Consider the following 19,854-nt stretch of genomic DNA (forward strand, 5'->3'; position numbering starts at 1 on the left):
CAGTCCAACTCCAGTCCTAATATACGGCCAGTGCTGCCAGATTTGGAGGATTTCCGCAAATCTGGAGGATTTTGAACTCTATTTGCGGACAAATTTCGCTTTTGGAGGATTTTTGATTCTGGAGGAAAATCTGGAGGATTTGTCGCCCGATTATTATATTCAATTTCATGGAAAAATATAACACATTCAAGACTAAAAAGGCATTTTCCTGCCCAGCGTCACCCTACCCGTTAGGATATGTCACGCCCTTTATCACCGTGAGACTGCAGAATGTCTCAGTCTGTATAAGTTAAGTTATATCTTCGAGGGTACCAAACTACTGGCGGATCTAAGGGGAACATTTGGGGCAAATGCCCGGGTCCCCCTGCAGCGCCCGAAATCGACGACAATTTTCGTTCTTTTAGGATAAAACGAAAACTGAACTTTTATGAGAAAAAGTATCTTTTAAACTGCACAGCAGTGCGAAAGGATTCGAAATCCGATGAGTTTTTAGAATTTGGTGAAACTTTTTTGGGGGTATAGCCCCCCGCAGCGTCCAAGACCGCCTTTCTATATCTACCAATAGGATTTGGAGGAATCTGGAGGATTTTTTGTAATTGATCTGGAGGATTACAGCCTTCCCCATCTGGCAGCACTGTATACGGCCTTGCCTCCAGTTGGCCAGTGCTAAGACAATAGATTGTATAGATAGGTACTGAGGAATAGAGCATTGTCCTATACCTAACCTGACCAAACAAACGAAATCTACAGTACCTAACAATTTCTCTACCATTTTTCACTGGATCGCTCTCTCTTTGGGTCATTTACCATTTTTATTGGAGTTGGGTTGTGACTTGTGTTGTTATCATCACCATCATGTCACTATCAAATATTTTTTGTAACCTTTTTATCACTATCTCCCATTTCACAGTGTAGGGCAGAGGTTGTAGGATCAACAGTGTGCCCACTGCATCTTAAATTGCTCTAAATTGCCTCAAGCTTTGAATTGGATATACCTTGACCCACGTCCTGCCGGGCTATTCAGCCATACGCGCCCTGCTGGAGGGGGCAGATTCTGCCCCCCCTGTCTAACTTCCAATCTAATGATTGTAGAAAGATGGGGAAAATGGCAGTTGAAAGCTCCCAACAAGGCAGATCTTAAGAGCCAATTTTAGGTTAAGGTCAGGTCAAGGGTACAAAATGCAATTTTCTTCAGTATCGGCCTTGCACCGTAGGTGCCGAAGAAAGGACTGAGACTGATTGCCCAAAATGTGTCCTTAGGCTACCTAGACAATATTTGTTGCATACAATATCATGCAAAGGTCAAGGTCAGGTCAGGTCACAAAAAAACAAAATATAGGAAAGGGCATGTGTGACACATGTTTTATGGGTCATTGTATTTATAGAATTCAATAGACACACTCAATAAGTGATATGGACCATATCTGGATGAATTTCAGGTCGAGGTCAGGTCAAGTGAGATCAAATTTTGAACATGGTTGTTAAGACCTAAAAAGTTGTTCATCTGATGCAGTTTTTCATGACTAATCGAATGGTGCTATTTTTGTTTCCGTACGAGATCTAGAACTTCACAAAAATTCATTTTTTGAAAATTTTGTGTGTCGTGACATCATCATGACAGCTCGTGGTGATTTGGCATGCCGCCAAAACGTGCGGGGACAAATATGGCGCAAGCAAATATGGAACAGACAGAAAATGAAGAAAGTGATGGTGGAATCAAGGCAAGTGAGGGCGAAGAAGTAAGTGGAAAAGAGAAAAAGGGCTGGAGTCCAGCGCGGAAAACAAGGAAAACCAGGTACACGTGCAAAGGAGGCCAAAAGGTATGTGGATTATCTATTTCTAGTAAAGAGGATAGCATTATGTGCGATGCCTGCAAAGAATGGTTCCACCCAAAATGCCAGGGTCTGTCTGTGGAAGCTTTCATAGCCTTATCAGAATATGATTTCCTGTGGCTGTGCATGGCGTGCAGGCCCAAAGTCACCGCTCTTCTCGATATGGGGAAAAACTTAGAGACTAGGATAGCGGAGGCAGAAAAGAAAATTCTGGACACGCTGAAGGACAAGACACGTGATGATAGTCTAAGTCGGGCACCGCTCACTGAGAAAATTGGACAGTTGGAGAAGACTGTGGAACGACTTTGCGAACAACAGGCGAAAACCGAAGTGGTTATGAAGGAACAAAAAGAGGCAGTTCAGATAGTTCCCCGGTATACAGAGGAGCTAAAACATAGTGCAGCAGAGATAAAAAAGATGGTCCAGGCACAAAACAAAGACGAAAGAGAAAACAATATCATCCTGCACAACATTCCAGAGAGTATGTCACCAGACCCTGACGTACGTAAACAACATGACGCAAACAGTTTCAAGGGTGTCACCACCTCTCTTCTGGGTGAAGTGAAAGTGGAGATAGCCCAGGTGTTTAGACTGGGAAAGAAACAGGTGGCCGAGGGAGCATCAGCAGCCAATCAGAAACCCAGGCTTATGATGGTTAAGCTGAAAGACAGAGATCTTGTGAATCAGCTAATTAAAAGACGAACACAATTGAAGGAAGTGGGATACCCGAATGTGTACCTAACAAAGGATCTTTCTCCTGAGGAGAGAGAGGCACAAAAGAAGTTGAGAGAAGAACTTCTTCAAAAAGGAAAAGAGACGCACACAATTTTTCGGGGCAAAGTGGTGCCCAAAAGACAGTGATGACAACAAAGGCTGTCTCACATTTATGTACTCAAATGTAAACAGTTTGAGAAATAAGAGGAGGGAACTGGAAGGAATGATAGAAGAAATGAAACCTGACATCATTGGACTCACAGAGGTATGGATGAAGGAGCACTACAGTATCGAGGGGTTCCATCCAACATTTAGACATGACAGAGAAGAGAACAGGAAAGGAGGAGGGGTCATGCTGTTTGTTCGTGAGAACCTTATTGTATCAGAGTGCTCAGAACTGAATGACGTAGGCTTTGAGGAAGCTTTATGGGTCACAGTAAAAATGACGCGGGCAGAGAGTATGTTGATCGGAATCTGCTACAGATCTCCAAATAGTTCCAGGGAAAACGACGAAAAACTGATTGAACTCCTGCGGCATCACAATGTCGTGAAGAATAGAAATGTCCTGATAATGGGGGATTTTAATTTTCTGAATATATGTTGGGAGGACGGGGTGGTGGATGGCCCTGAGGATTGTGAGGCTGCTCGATTCTTCGATGCCACTCAAAGCGCTTTCCTCTACCAACATGTCAATATGGATACCCGATACAGGGAAGGACACACCCCGTCAAGATTAGATTTGGTATTGACTAGCAGAGAGTACTTGGTTAATGAGCTGGAGCCCTTTCAACCACTAGGGAAAAGTGACCACATTGTGTTGAAGTGGAAGTGCGAGTATAAACAAACAATAGACCACACACATATGAAAGAAAAGGTGGACATCCCATTCAACTATAGGAGGGGCAGGTACGACAAAATGAAAGAAGAATTGCTGAAAATAAACTGGGACTGCTTAGAAGGCATGGATGTGCAAGAAGCATGGGACTTCATTTTGGAAAAGTTGCGATCAGCTATCCAAAAGTTTGTACCCAAATATAGACAGAAACGAAAAAGCAACAAATCACTCTGGTGGAGCAATGAATTGAAGCGTGAAGTGAAAAAGAAACATGAAACCTGGAAAGAGTACTGCAGAACAAAAGGTGAAGAGCAGCACAAAGCATATGTGAAACAACGAAACCGCACAACACGCATGATAAGAAGCGCAAGAAGAAGATATGAAGCCACGCTATTGGGAAAAGTAAAAACTGAACCGAAGACATTGTTTAGATACATAAGGTCTCAGACGAAGGTAAAAGCAATGGTGGGACCACTGGACAAGGGCGCAGGACAATTGACAAAAACGGATGAAGAAACAGCAACGACACTTAACTCATTTTTTCAAACAGTATATGTGGAAGAGGATCCCAATTTAGAGGTTCCCACCATCCCAGTGGACATAGACACTACGATTCTGACTAATATGAAGGTATCCAGACAGGAAGTATTGGAAGAGCTGAGGAGGATGGATGGGGACAAGGCTTCTGGGCCTGATGGGATCCCTTCAATAGTGCTGAAGTCCTGTGCTGAGGCCCTGGCCCAGCCTCTTTCCTCACTATTTAACAAGTCACTGGAAGCAGGCAAGATACCAAAAGTATGGAAGGAAGCCACAGTGATTCCAATATTTAAAGGTGGAAGTAAGAAGAAACCAGGAAACTATAGACCCGTCAGTCTAACAAGCCAAGTATGTAAACTACTAGAGCGATTGATCAGAAGGAATATTACAGAGCACATGGAATCCAACCACATCATATCAGATCACCAACATGGATTTGTCAGAAAAAGGTCCTGTCAATCAAACCTAATGGAGACATTTGAAGACTGGACAAGTTTGATTGATGAAGGAAACGGTGTGGATGTGATATACTTAGATTATCGCAAGGCCTTTGACACAGTACCGCATGAGAGACTGAAGGCAAAACTACATGGATATGGAATCAGGGGAAGCATACTAAAGTGGATATCTGAGTTCTTGAGAAACAGAACACAACGGGTGTCAGTAAACGGGAAGCTGTCGGACAGCATCAGTGTCAGCAGTGGAGTGCCACAGGGATCGGTTTTAGGCCCAGTATTGTTTATACTGTTCGTCAATGAACTGCCAAGACTTGTCCGCAGCACAATGAAATTATATGCTGATGACACAAAGCTGTATCGACTGGTGTCAAGCAAGAAAGATGCAGAAGTGCTCCAATCTGACCTGGACACACTGGCCTGCTGGTCCGAGAAGTGGCTCCTACAGTTCAATGCGATGAAATGTAAAGTAATGCATTTTGGCACCGGAAATCCCAGAGAAAGGTATCATTTGAAACAACCAAATGGAGAGGCATTGGAGCTTATAAAAACAGATGTGGAGAAAGACCTGGGAGTTTGGGTGTCTAGCTCGCTGAAGCCTACCTACCACTGCCTGAAGGCCAGTAACAAAGCCATGTCAGCACTGAAACTTCTTAAAATGACCTTTGACACCCTGACTACAACAAACTTCAAAACTTTGTACACTATATATATACGTCCTCACCTAGAACACTGTATTCAGGCAGTTGGTCCGCATATGGTACAAGACTTCAGGGCATTAGAGAAGGTACAGCGAAGAGCTACCAAGCTAGTACAGGGACTGAAGAACTTGACCTACAAGGAGAGACTGAGAAGACTGGATTTGCCAAGTGTCGAAGATAGAGTGAGGCGAGGAGACTTAATAGAGACATTCAAGCTGCTTTCAGGACACATCAATGTAAACCCAATGCAATTCTTCACCATGAACAATGACTGCCAAACAAGAGGCCACAGCAAGAAGCTGAAAGTCAAAAGATCGAAAACCGTTGCAAGAGCAAAGTTCTTCTCAAATCGTATAATCCATGACTGGAACAAACTACCAGAAGATGTTGTACTGGCAAACAGCACTAACACTTTCAAGAACCGGCTTGACCAATTCATGGCGCAAACGGCTATACCCTAGATCCAATCAGTCCAGTATACCTACCTTATACCTGACGTGGGCACCGAATAGACACCTAGTCTACACCAGCCCATCCGATTAAACCTAAACCTAAACCTAATAAAAATTTGAATAATTCCCACATTTTTGAACCGATTGTTCTAAAAATTGGTATGTTAGGTGCACATAGACCACTTCTCTGACATATATTCCTTTTTTCGATACACTCAAAATTCTGGATTTTATATAAAAAAAATCCAGTCAGTTTTTTTAGAGAAAAAAAATGGGTCAAAAGCTAAAATTTTCAAAAACCTAGATAGCCATTTGATAGACAAAGTAGAATCCCGTATATCCTTTTTGTTACGTCTTGATTCCTTTAAAAATGAAGATGTTAGCGGCGTTTGAAGTTTTGCCGTTTTTTAGCCAAAATTGGCGGACATGACGTCATTTAAATGTCGTTTTCTCAAAAAATTTTCGAGAATTTTCGCTTAAATTTTCAGGGAACGTGTTAAATTGATGCATAATAAGGTACTGACAGTTTGACGTCGCTGGCGTAACGCGTTTACAAGTTATTGGCAGAAAACACGGTCATAGAATACTAGGCGGAAAACGGGAGGGGGCAGATTCTGCCCTCCCCCCCCCCCCCAGCGGGGCGCCGGTTAAAGTCTAAAAGATGAATATCAATAAAGGAGCTGTGACTGCAATACTGCAGAGCACGAACAGGTAGGTTTGGTGCTCAGTGTGGCATACAGTGGACATAGATGGGCCTCAGCGCTAATGCATAAGCAATATGAATCAAGAAGCTGCTTCATGATTAAACCAGCACTTAAAAAAGTTAGGTTTTTAAATTTTAATTTTGTCAAGCAAATAGATCCTGACCCTTACTTTCACTGGTTCTGTTCCAGAGGGGATGAAGGTGTCATGGCAGCTGTCCAGACTGCTGATGATTCTGGACAATTTGCTTGCTACATACTACCAGGTAAATGTATCTGTCTCTGCATCTCTCTGTCTTTGTCTGCCTCTGTCTCTGTCTGCCTCTGTCTCTGTCTGCCTCTGTCTCTGTCTGCCTCTGTCTCTGTCTGCCTCTGTCTCTGTCTGCCTCTGTCTCTGTCTGCCTCTGTCTCTGTCTGCCTTTGTCTCTGTCTGCCTTTGTCTCTGTCTGCCTCTGTCTCTGTCTGCCTCTGTCTCTGTCTGCCTCTGTCTCTGTCTGCCTCTGTCTCTGTCTGCCTCTGTCTCGCTTAAATTGCCTCTGCCTGCCTCTGCCTGCCTCTCTCTCCCTCTCTCTCCCTCTCTCTCTCTCTCTCTCTCTCTCTCTCTCTCTCTCTCTCTCTCTCTCTCTCTCTCTCTCTCTCTCTCTCTCTCTCTCTCTCTCTCTCTCTCTCTCTCTCTGCCTCTCTCTCTCTCTCTCTCTCTCTCTCTCTCTCTCTCTCTCTTCCTCTCTCTCTCTCTCTCTGCCTCTCTCTCTCTGCCTCTCTCTCTGCCTCTCTCTCTCTGCCTCTCTCTCTCTGCCTCTCTCTCTCTCTCTGCCTCTCTCTCTCTCTCTCTGCCTCTCTCTCTCTGCCTCTCTCTCTCTCTCTGCCTCTCTCTCTCTCTCTCTCTCTCTCTCTCTCTCTCTCTCTCTCTCTCTCTCTCTCTCTCTCTCTCTTTCTCTCTCTCTCTCTCTCTCTCTCTCTCTCTCTCTGCCTCTCTCTCTCTCTGCCTCTCTCTTCTCTCTCTGCCTCTCTCTCTCTCTTCTCTTCTCTTCTCTTCTCTTCTCTTCTCTTCTCTTCTCTTCGCTCTCTCGTCTCTCGTCTCCCGTCTCTGTCTCTGTCTCTGTCACCGTCTCTCACTGGCATTCATCAACACCAACATGTGTTTCCATGTCATGTCATCATTTGGTAATATCAAATATGATATCGCTATCTAGGTACCCCAGGGTGGGTTTGTTTGGTGGTACTGTCCGGCGGACTGAGGATCACCTTGCCTTTACTGCTGCAGGTGACCCTCCCGATGAGGAAATGCTCCAGAAGATCAAGACTGAACCAGACCCAGAAGCAGTTGCATGGTCACTGGCTCAAGGTATCTATGTTGATTTGGGATAGGGTGGCTCTACTTATAGATAGATAGATAATGTATTAAGACCTTCCATGACATGGATTATATAGCGTTATAACCAGTCTTACTTATATTTCTTTTGCTAAGTTGAATATTTATTCATAGCATGATTCTCCCAAAAAGTGATGTTTATAGTTTCCTACATTCAACAGGTTCTTATGGGATTGTTAAACTATCACTGTCCTAATCAGATGTGTCTCAAACATTGTATGGTTGGTTCATGGTTGTGATTTGGTTTGGGTTAGGTGTGAGGGTATGTAGCCATCCCAGTGCTGACATGACCAGGCAATAACAGGGTCTTCCTGCACTGGACTGTGTGAAGTGTGATGACTGATGCAGTGTGTCGTTTGGCAGCTAACGGTGACCCGTTAGCGGGCGCCGGTGACCGGTTGCTATGTGCCAGTGAGCGGTCGGCACGTGCTGGTAACCCTTCTCCGTGTGCCAGTGGCCGTTCAGAAGTCGCCAAAAAACATTCAGAAGTTGCCTGTAACCAGTCTTCAGCTGATGCTGGTGACCAATCAGCGGGCACCAATGACCGGCCGCCAGGCACCAGTGACCCGTCAGCAGGCACCAGTGACACGTCAGCCAGCACTAGTGACCCGTCAGCAGGCACCAGCAGCCAGTCTCTGACGCGGTCTGACCTGACGGCACCACCCACACCTTGCACCGTCACCAGCGACTGCAGGGCGGCGGCGGCGCCGGCTCCTCCGGACAACGGTCCCGCCAGCGCCGGCCCGGCCAACAGTAAGTACATACGGTGCCGTGCTGCTGGCGGTGCCCTCTGCGCCACTCAGTAAAGTGAAACGAGACTGTGACGATCCCCAGTGGTTAAGCTTGCCATTAGCGGAGGTTTTACATTTGTCACTTAGATGATTTAGAGATGTTTAGTTTAGTTTGGTTTATTCAATCAGTCATCCACAGGCACACACCCAATGACGGATGAAGTCATAATATAAAACAATAAATACATACAGCACCAACACCTTAAAACATAAGACAGGTGCTCATCTCTAGATGGCGCTCAGCACGCTTGATCTCCACTGATAGGAGCTCTGGTGCCATATGTCGACATCGCGGTGAGCATCGATGAACGCGTTGCAAGTCTCTGGGATACGAACAAGAAGGCCACGCTTGATGGTATTGACCGTCGCTTGGGGAACATGAAATGTGGTCCGACGACGCACTGCTCTCGCTGGTACGGCGAGCGGCAACTGCATGAGAAGGCATGATGAGTATCACATGACGGTGAACATTGTATATGAAGATGAGATCGTGCTGGTTTCGCCGACTATATAGGCTTGCTAAGCCCGTCTGCCTTTGCAGTACAGCAGGTTGTAAAGCATCATTGAGCCGACAGCGAGCACTGAGCCACATCAAAAATTTGTTCTGTATGCGGTCGAGTCGTAGCAAGTGAGTATCAGCCGCACCGGCCCAAATAACACTTCCGTACTCGAGAATCGAACGCACGTTAGCACAGTATGAAGTGACGATGGCGCGGGAATCACAATGATAAAAAGATCGCCCATGTTTCCCTGTCTGGAACGACCTAATGAGAAGACCGAGGGCCCTGTTTGCTTTACGGACGACACTATCGATGTGACCAGCAAAAGTCAATTTCTCATCGAGTACAACACCCAGGTCCCGCATCTCACTCACCCGTTCCAGCATCTCACCGCCTAGTGTGTACGCACCGGTGATCTGAACACGACGGAGCGAGAATGACAGCACTTTGCATTTGCTTGGGTTGAGTGACATGTCCCAAACCTGAGACCATTGGCACAGGGCATCTATCTGTTTTTGCAAAAAGAGACAATCATCCTGGCATTCTATCCTGTGATAAAGTTTGACATCGTCGGCAAACATGAGACAGTTCAAGTTCACAGAATCGGGCAAATCGTTGATGAAGCACGCGAACAATAAAGGCGAGAGAAGACTACCTTCGGGCGTTCCCGACCGCACAGGAGTCCATGCGTAGCATTTACCATTGATCACCACCCGTTGCATTCTGGCCGTAAAATAGGACTCAAGCCACGCTAAAGCAAGGCCCGAAATCTTGTATGATGGTAAAAGATAATGGCGAAACGGTCCTGCCTAGTTCAATATACCTAATTTATTGTAGGTGCCAAATAGAATACCTATAACCTTTGTTTACCCTTAAGCGACTGATAACGAGCGAGCGTAAAGCAGTATCCCAAAATTTGTCGATGTGGGTGGGAACTGACGTCCAAAGGAAAATCATTTTGCACTCTCATCCCCGTTTTTAAGAGCTATTTTCACGCCCAGTTTTACTGGCAGCAAGCGTTTGCGTGGATGGTTGTTTTACATCCTACAATCTGTCACACTTGTATACCGATAAATGTGCGCCATGGATCCTTTTCCACTTTTTTGGACCTTATGTGACGGACAGTTTTCCACTCTTATCTTCCTTTTGGGTGACAATTTTCCCCTTCCCACACCCAAGCGAAAATACAATTTTTGGACACTGGCGTAAAGCGACGTAATTCATACAAGTAGACCAACGGATGAGCGACCAATTGGCTGTCCGGCCGTAATCACAATCTGCAAAGGCTTACTTTTCAATTACCTACTGCGAAGTGGACCGATTGCGATCAATATTCTTACTAGTGGTGCCAATCGGAACTTTAACCTTCGGTATTCCGATGTTGCCCAATGTCGAATCCGGAATTTGGCAGGACAAAGGCAGTAAGCTTTGAACAACATTGGACATTCACTTGCTACACCTTACCTTTTTTATAAAGTAATGGTATATGCCAATGATTGACGAATAGAAAGCTCAGCTCTCGATATGATTAACACTTTTGGGCTGGTAATAGCACATTAAAAGGAACTTATATAACAGTGTTTAGTGTTAACTATTGCGTATTTTTTCGGACATCTTTGGACAAATAGCTTACTTGGATATTTTTGGACGGATAGTTGACGAAAATACCGGACATTGGGCGGACATTGACAAACATTTTCTGAAACTGAACCACTAGTTCTTACCTTGAATTAGGCAGAGCGTGTTCTGACTTCCCATGTGTTGTGGCTTCTTACGAGAGGTCAATGAGTGTAGCATTGTCGAGACGTCTCTGGATCAGCTCATGCTATGCAGAAATTAGTTATGGGTATTCTAAATTTATGACAAGCTCGGGGTTTTGTTTTGAATATACATTTTACCAGCTCTTGGATATTGAGTGGGTCTGAGTGTGAACGAGAGGTTAGGAAGTTGAAGTCAATGCAGAGACATGACCGAAGAAGATAATAACATTATGGGCGGAGTCGTCCGCAACCCTTTCTGAAATACATGTTAATTAATGATTTTGTAAATGACCAAGCTGATATTCTGAATTTTTTATTGATCTTGCCCTTGAAGAGTACTTGCGCACAGTATTAGATATGTGTCGTGATATCTACATACACATGGTCCTCATGATGTGCTTTTTATTACAGCTCCGATGTTTAACCGTCAAGTGACACAGTGAATGTTTTTTTCCAGATGCTGGCTCATCTCGACCTCCAAAGAAACGAAGTGCCCCGGCCTCGAGGGGGCCGCCCAAGAAAAAAGTCACCAGTAGTCGTAAGAGCTCGGAGCCCGAGTTCAGGCATCTGGCGATGGGTACGCTGGCCGAGGTCAGGGCGAACACGGTACGCATTATGGAACTGCTGGAGGGGGCGCCGCGGTCCGCTCGGTCCAAGGACAGCTGCGACGAGAAGCAGCTGCGAGCGGCGCGCAGCATGAAGGACATCTCTGAGGCGTCCGGCGGCATCCTCGTGGTGGACGAGCAGAAAGGCGTGGTTTACTGCTCCCTGTGCCTCCGCAGGGACCCGGCAGCGGCCGTCGGCCACCAGAAACGGAACACCGCCGGATGGTTCCAGTATGATATGAGTCTCGGAACAAGTTTCGATTACACCGAATCGCTGCCCAATGCGTTCAGATCGCTGAAGACTGCGTTGAAATCCCACCTCTTTCGATCATCGGTGCACATGAAGCTGGCGCAGAAACACACGTCACCCAAACTGACGCATCAGAATGAGTTCCCAAGAGCCATGAACCTGCTGCGCACCGCTTACTTAGTGACTCGGTTCTCCGGCTCGGAGCAGAGCTTCTCCGACCTGATCGCACTGCAGATGCTGAATGGGGCGGAGATATGCCACGCCGACCCGGAGGCACTGCTGCCGCTGGCGCGACACACATTCTACAGCGAGATAATGAACAAACTGAAGGAGCACATCGCCACCCAGCCGTGTGTGTCGGTGCTGGCCAGCAAGGTGACGGTGAACGGGATGCACTTCAGCGTGGTGATGGTGCTGACCGTGGTGCCCGCCGCCCCACCCGAGCACCTGGTGCAGAGCTTCGTGGTGGGCGTCTGGCAGGTGGCCGACCTGGACGGCGACTGGACGGCCAAGAAGATCCAGGCGGCGCTGGATGCCATCGGGGTGCGCGCGGCCGAGCAGCTGGCCGCTATCGCTGTTGGTGACGAGTACCGCGTGCTCCGGGTGCCCTCTCGGCTTCTGAGGCTGATGCGCGACACCACCGGCCGGCCGCACCCCGCCGGCCTGCTCGTGGTGCCGCTGCGGACCAGTGAGCCGACGTCCTCGCAGGCCGAGGCACAGGCGCGCGCCCAGCCGGACTGCCAGTGGGTATCGCGGGTGATCAGCGATGTAGAGCTCATCAGTGCTCGGTTCGCGGCCGGTGGTGACTCGGAACGGCCGGCGCCGGCTCCTGCCGGGCCAGATGGAGCCACCACGGTAGTGCGACCTTTTTCTGACACGGCTACCGTTTCGGAGAAGGCTGCATCGCTCGAAAAGTTCTTTGAGAAGTGGAAGCGGATGGAAGCTGTTTTGGGGAAGCGCTTGGAGGAACAAAGGGATAATCCCAATGACGCCGTAGCTCGGGAAAAGCTTGCAGGTTAGTTGTTATATGTGACATATTATAGTGCATGTATGGCCTAAACAATCGCTTTCTAAGACCCATGACTAAGTAATATATGCGAAACGTTGGGTAATTTCTTGCGTTTTTTCCCCTTTTGATATGAATTCAAAAGTTTAGGCCATAATGCTCTATAATTATATGTCACATGTGTCTATTGATAATCCTTAGTTGTTATATTCCTGGCATTCCGCAATCACCAGTGTGGGACCGATTCCTTCTCTGTTTACCACGATATAACCGAAAGGAATCAATCCCACACCACGTACCTTTACCCCAGACAAATCAGCAATGTAACTAAATGTGCATTACAAACAGTTTTGAGGTCAATTTAACTGCAAAATTTGTTTGTAATGAGCATTTTGCTGGTTCGTGAATATCTGCCTTAGTTGAATTGTTATTTAACGCTTTCTTGATTCTTGGTTTGTGACACTTCCGCGATCCCATTTCTTAGCACCAGTATAGCGCCTTTTGGGGCGACTAACGGAGCGAGCGAGGGAGTGAGTCTTGCACGTGCAAAATTTCGAGGGGGTACCTCCAACTGACTTGTGCACGGCACCCTACTGACCGGTTTCTAGCGATGTGCCAAATTTGAGCACAATCGGCCCAGCCGTTCTCGAGATCTGGGAGCGGCACCCTGCACGTGCGCACGTGCAAAATGGGTCCCAACTGACTTGAGCACGGCACCCTACTAACTGGTCCCTAACCGTGTACCAAATTTGAGCGCCATCGGTCCAGCCGTTCTCGAGATCTGGAAACGACCCCTGCACGTGCGCACGTGCAGCAGCACCCCAACTCTGGCACATGGATATGCAGTGCCTTGTGGGTGCCTACCTACATGCCAACTTTCAGCGCAATCGGCCAAGTAGTTACCGAGATATTGCAACAATTACAAAACTGACACCTCTTCGTTTTGCACGTGGCACGTGCATAAGGGGTCACCCACACGCATCGGGAATAGTCCAATACTTGGTAGAAGGAATGAAGCTACCCTACAAAAATTACCGCGTGTAAATCGGTCAAGTGGTTGCTGAGATATAAGCCTCGCAAAAGCGTCCGCACGGCCGGCCGGCCGGCCGGCCGGCCGCTCATACTCAGAAATTTCCGTTAACCCGCGCGGGGCTGGGGGGGGTAAATTTTACCCCCCCCTCGCGAATTTTTTGCGATATCTCAAAAACGGCGGCGCGCAGCGCCGCCAAACTTTCAATACCTTTTCTTACATCAATTTGACACGTTCCCTGAAAATTTGAGCGAAATCCGTCGGAAAATTTTTGAGAAATTGACTTTAGTGACGTCATGTTCGTCATTTTCGCCTCAAAAACGGCAAAAGTTCAAACGCCGCTAACATCTTCATTTTTAAAGGAATCAAGACGTAACAAAAAAGGTTATACGTAATTTTACTTTGTCTATCAAATGGCTATCTCAGTTTTTTGAAAATTCTGGATTTTGGCCTAATTTTTTTTCAAAAAAACTGACTTTTTTGGGAAAATCATTATAAAATCCAAAATTTTGAGTCTATCGAAAAAACCGGAATATATGTCAGAGAAGTGGTCTATGTGCACCTACATACCAAATTTTAGAAGAATCGGTTCAAAAATGTGGGAGTTATTCAAAATTTTATGACGTCACGACACACAAAATTTTTGAAAAATGACTTTTTTGGAAGTTCTAGACCTCGTACGGAAACAAAAATAGCACCATTCGATTCGCCGTGAAAAAGTGCCTCAGATAGACACCTTTTTAGGCCTTAACAACTAACTTCAAAATTTGACCTCACTTGACCTGACCTTGACCTGACCTCGACCTGAAATTCATCCAGAGGTGGTCCATATCACTTATTGAGTGTGCCTATTGAATTCTATGAGTAAAATGACCCATAAAACATGTGTCGCACATGCCCTTTTCTATATTTTGTTTTTTGGTGACCTGACCTTGACCTTGACCTCTGAATGATATTGTATGCAACGAATATTGTCTTGGTAGCCTAAGAACACGTTTTGGGCGATCAGTCTCAGTCCATGACTCCATTCTTCGGCAACTACGGTGCAAGGCCGATACTGTAGAAACTTGCAATTTGTACCCTTGACCTGACCTTGACCTTGACCTCAAACTTTAAATTAAGTACATGTTTTTAGTAGTTCGTGATGAGAGCTTTCGATTGGCGTTTGAATTTTCCATATCGGACCGTTAGTTCGGGAGATAACAGGGGGGGGGGGTAAAATTTACCCCCCCCCCCCCCCAGCCCCGCGCGTTCGGCTGGAGACCCCAGCCCCGCGCGGGTTAATCTAAGGAAAGACTACGCTCGCTTCGCTCGCTCCGTAATGACGATTTACATTTGTAGACTGCGGGAAGAGAAAAGGCGTGCAAACCGATAGCACATGACCACGAAATTTACATTGTTTACGTGAATAAGCTGTTCAAGTGTCGTTCTCTTTTGGTTTTTGTCCCTGCACATGTTGGCCGAGCCCCGCTGTCCATGGCGGTCCACCACCGCGCCCTCTCACCGTGTGGCTCACCGCAGACGGCGACTTCAAGGCGCGCGTGGCGGCGCTGTGCGACCTCTACTGGCTGCTGAACGAGTCGGGCGGCGGCGGCGGCAGCGGCGGGCAGGCGCGCCGGCGGCTCCCGCCCTGGGAGGCCCGGTACGGCGGCGCCGGCGCGGCGGCCACCATGCGCTGCATGCACAGCTGTGTGAATACGTGCAAGACGCTCAGCTGCGGAGAAAGCTTGGCGGACGCTGAGCTGCAGAGGCTGTTTCCGACGCTGGCTCACCATGCGGAGGTCCTCTCTAAAGGATGTCTGGTAGGTGGTGCTGCTGGGTCGTCGGGTGTGTTTAAAGATATCGGAATTTGATTTCAGATGACTTTATATTTATGAAGCAACTCATGTGTCGATTCATGCAAAAAAAAATCGAGAGTGAAAATTGTAAATATTAAATTTGCCAGTGATTTTCTACCGCATTCTATGCTGCGAAACACTTGTGTTGCAACTTGGCACCATTACCAAGGAGATTCTGTTTACCTATGCAGGTTTTTTACGCCAATTTTTTCATCCAATTGATGTGTTGATTTCAGGCGTCGGACATCACGGCGTTCTGTGAGGCGGTGGAGGCGGCGCTGCGGCCGGGCGGCAGGCTGGTACCCTCGGGCCGGGACCTAATGCTCCGCTCGTCTGACGACCTGCGCGCGGTGACAGACCTGCGCGACTCTGTGACGAAGGCGACCGACGTGACGGCCGCCTGCCGCCGGCTGATGGCGCGCCGCATGATACCGTCCGAGGTCGCCGCGCTGCACAACAGCCCTGACACGGTGGTGCGAGTGCTACAGCAGATGTCGTCGCGGGCGACGCTCGACAACGAGGAGCTGTTTGGGCGGCTGTGGAACCTGCGGTGGGCCCGGCCGTCTCTGCGCCACCACCTGGACGCCTGGGTGCGCCTGTGGCTGCTGGCGCCGCCCCGTGGCGTCATCGAGGCCGTGACGGCCGTGATCGGAGAGGTGGCGTCCGCCGGCGGTGACGGCCTGTCGGAGAACGCTGCAGAGGAGATCGCCATCCGCTGGAACGGGCCCGAGCTGGCGCACGCCGACCCGCTGCTGGAGACCTCCTACGCGCTGCTCCTAAAGCAGATCCGCACGGGTGCCGACAAAGCCCAACGGAAAAGCGCCGCCGAGAGGCCGTGTCCGCGCGCCTCGCTGTTCAAGAGCCTGGACGACTGAGTGCGGCAGGTCGGCGGAGACACCTGCTGGCGATCTGGTAGGTAAAGCTGTGAGATGGCAGGGAATTGAAAGGGCGGCGTGGACCGAGACGTATGCGGCGACCCAGTGCAGCACAGGGATGCTGATGAAGGGATGTTGGACAGTGCCTCTTGCGGTCCCTGAATTCTAGGGTTACCTATCGCAGTGACTGTTCTCCGAGCTAAGACCACGTGAATGCCATGTGCCATGTTTTTAACTTCTTGTATCGTAGCGAACGTCTTTCCTTCGGTTTATTTTGATATGCCCATGTACCTGAGAAAGAATGGCAACATCGGCTGTTTTTTCCATGAATCGTCCAGCGCCATATCGCAATACAGTGATGAGGGCAGCATGTGAATGTTCGGGATAATACGGGAATTCGGGGTTTAAATGATTACAGCCAGTACCCTCCGATAGATCCCCGATCTATCAAAATGCAATGAAAGTTGAAGACCTGTATGTGTAACGTTTTCATAATCACTATAAATGTGTTCCAGCTTTCATCAACATAAGTTGCGAAACGCTTCAACCAAGCTTTAATTCAGACCGTACCGCGAATTATCCTTCCATTTCGATTTTCGAGTTCCGAGAAATGCGTGGCGACACTTCTCCCCAGGAATTGCAATCGTTCCCTGCCAATGCCCCTCTGGTGTGGACGAGGGGCTCGTCGAGTACCGCTCGTGTCTCGGTGAGGCGGTGCTTTGTTGACGCCGGTACAGAGCGGCCGCCGTGGTATCGACTGGCGGTGGTCGCCGGATAATCCGCCGCCGCCAGCCATGGCGACGGCAGCGCGGGGCGGCTACAGCGCGCCGCGACTCGACCTGAGCGGCGCCCTTACGTCATCTGACGCCCCCATCCCCCGACCGTGGGGGGCGTCACACGCGATCCATGACGGCGCATTGTTCTGCTGTGATCAATGGCTCCTGTTGTTATTGACTTGTCAGCAGCGGGCGGGCGGGCTCGACTTCGCTCGCCGGTCGCTACACCCAAAGTATGTAATGACGTGCGACTGACACCCATATCACCCGACAAAGAATGGTGGTATCTTCATTTCTCGGTTGTTGCTCGTCTCTTCATGCCGAGCTGGCGAACACGGACAGTGTCTTGTGTCCCGTACCCCGCAGCAGGGTTACTTTTAAAGGGGGGGAAGAGGGGAATTTCCCCCCTTCGAAAATTCCGCTCCCCCTTTCAAATCGTGTCTGAACGGCTAGGGAGGGAAGGGGGAATTTCCCCCTTTCAAATTTATTTTGGAGCCCATTTTCAATCAATTCGCTATTCAGATTCTATAGTCATCGTTAATCAGATTCTCGTCATCAATCAACGTTGCTGGCGTTGATAATTATCAAATTTTCAATTTTCGGTTCCATCCAACCATTTTACGTTCAGTGCAGCAGGAACTCCAGATTTGACCCGATACCGATCGGATAGTCGGTGGGACCGTCTCTTGTCTTGTCTCTTCCGTCTTTTCGCAATCACTGACATATCGGTACAGGCGTCGGCGTAGAAACCGGCGGGGGACGGGATTACCTCTCCGAACCAAGGGTGGATACAGGGGGAGGGGGGCAATGGGCCATGGCCCCTCCTTTGACGCAAAAAGAAGGTGACCCCCTTTTGGACCCCCTTTTATATTCTGTGTTCTTTCTCAGAAACGACCCATTTATTCACGATTATTTTCACTTTTTCATCGACGCCAAGGCCAGACATCTAAAATTTTTTGTCCCAATATGACAATGGCCGTGTTTAACCATCCTCCAAACCGGAATCATTGAAGGAAAAACAACGTTATTTTTGTCCCATAGGCATCAAAGCTTTGAGTAATAAATGACTTTTCTCTTTATGCAGCATTCACGTTCATCTGCTTTGCATGCAGAGCAGGGCGCAAAAAAATGTACCTCATCACAGCCGGCTTTCCCAATGGAACTTTCACTGCTCACTAATACTAATAGTAATAATTCAAGTTTTGTGCTTCATTAGTTTTTGTTCGGATATCACTGCCCACCTTGTAGTTGTAGAGGTTGCAGTTTTGTAGCGCCGTCGTTTCTCTACATACACGACCACACAAAGAACTTTGGAATTGCTCGTTAACTGTAGCTTTTGTGAGCGTTTAAGAATTTCATGTTTTTTGCTCATTTTTGCTCGAACAGTTTGACATCAATTACTCCTGACCTAAGGTGACCTAAGGGCTAAGACTTGAAATTTTGTGCGAAGGTTTCAAATTGATGCCCGGTAAGGTACTAAAAATTTGGCGGCGCTGCGCGCCGCCGTTTTTCGCTTTTCAAGAAAACCCACATAGGGGCCAAAATGACCTCCAATCAGGGCGCGGATTAACCTCTCTCTTTAGAAAGGCGTTACTTAATGTTTGGCCGGGGTATACCTACTAGTTATTGATACCACTGATAGGTTGATACTACTGATTGGCATTTGCAAGGGCGCAGTCAAGTTGGGACCTCCCCCGCCCCTTACAGCCAAGGTAGGTGCGTATATTTTTTAGCAAAATTATTTTTTGGCAACCTTCCAAAATAAAGTGGCTGAAACCCGAGGAAAGAATAGGATTTGGGGGTAGGTAAGGTTCTGCGGGCTCCATCCTAACGAAAAACCTAATGGTATTGCCGCCCACCCCCCTTTCAGATGCCCCTGGATCCGCCTTTGCCCCGAACTTTATTCCCCCTCTCAACTTTTCCTGTAAAAGTAACCCTGCCCCGCAGTCGGGGATCCCACAGACAGCCCCTGGTCGGGTCGGGGGCCGCTGCCGAGCTGTCACCGAGCGCAGTGGCACGTCGAGCTGGCGCGACCGGGGGCGGCTCGGGCCCGACCGACGCGGCGTCCAGCTGGGATCGATGGCCGGTACCAGTGTCGCCGGCGGGCGCGGCGACCGACAGGTGCACCGCGGCCCGCGGCTGCGCGCTCCAATCAGTTATTCAACAGCGGCACCCCGGCGGCTCTGCGCGCATCACAGTCAGTTAGGACTTAGGAGCGTTGACATATTCTGTGTTCGGATCAATTAAGTCACTTAATTACAAAGAAATGATCGGTTGCAATCAAAATGGTGAAATTGATTCGTAGATAATAATTGGGCCGATTTCGTGTTACAGCATAAGCCAGACACATCTGGGGATTGTCACTGTAGCCATTTGGAACTTTTGGAAGCGATAAGTCTTAACACCGTAGATGACAGACAGTATTTTTGTTATGCCTCCACATGGTTGTCTCATCAAATGATAAACTGTCACCAGCTACGTCTGCTCAGTGCTCCAATCCCGTAGCGGATTAGGGACGGGCTGGCAGCACAGTAGCAAAGTTCAACGGACGGAGGCGCGCGCCGCTGGCCGGCTTGCAGCGAGCACAGAGCGTCCGTTTGTGATGGATACCATCGGTCCAGTCGCGCAGCCCGGCGCAAAAGGTGGCCGTGCGGACTGGAGGCGGAGACGGCCGGCCGACCGCTGCGGCGAATGAAAAACAGCTGCGAGTTCGTGCGTCACCAGTCGAGCCGCGCAGAAACGAACTGAGCATCGACCCCTCCCCAGTGGCAGATTGAGGGACAGGACAGAGTCAGCTGGACGGCCGGTCGATACACGTCTTGGA

General features: G+C 48.4%; 1 protein-coding gene across 3 annotated transcripts; it reads left to right on the forward strand.

Moving 5' to 3' along the window:
* The first annotated feature begins 666 nt into the window (after positions 1-666).
* Positions 667-16,622, forward strand: LOC122380087. Of its 3 annotated transcripts, XM_043362896.1 has the most exons (8): positions 5,980-6,237; positions 6,420-6,493; positions 7,492-7,572; positions 7,963-8,175; positions 8,218-8,352; positions 11,108-12,520; positions 15,063-15,343; positions 15,616-16,622. In XM_043362896.1, exons 1-8 carry the CDS (start codon positions 6,188-6,190, stop codon positions 16,252-16,254), a joined length of 2,886 nt encoding a protein of 961 aa, XP_043218831.1. In that variant the 5' UTR covers positions 5,980-6,187; the 3' UTR covers positions 16,255-16,622. The 3 variants fall into 3 exon arrangements, with proteins under 3 accessions (XP_043218832.1, XP_043218831.1, XP_043218830.1); XM_043362897.1 differs by lacking the exon at positions 5,980-6,237 and adding an exon at positions 667-691 and having other exon boundaries at positions 7,963-8,352; XM_043362895.1 differs by having other exon boundaries at positions 7,963-8,352.
* Positions 16,623-19,854: the final 3,232 nt, after the last annotated feature.

This window comes from Amphibalanus amphitrite, unplaced genomic scaffold, assembly GCF_019059575.1.
Source record: "Amphibalanus amphitrite isolate SeventyFive unplaced genomic scaffold, NRLGWU_Aamphi_draft 000091F_arrow, whole genome shotgun sequence".
Lineage (NCBI taxonomy): Eukaryota > Metazoa > Arthropoda > Thecostraca > Balanomorpha > Balanidae > Amphibalanus > Amphibalanus amphitrite.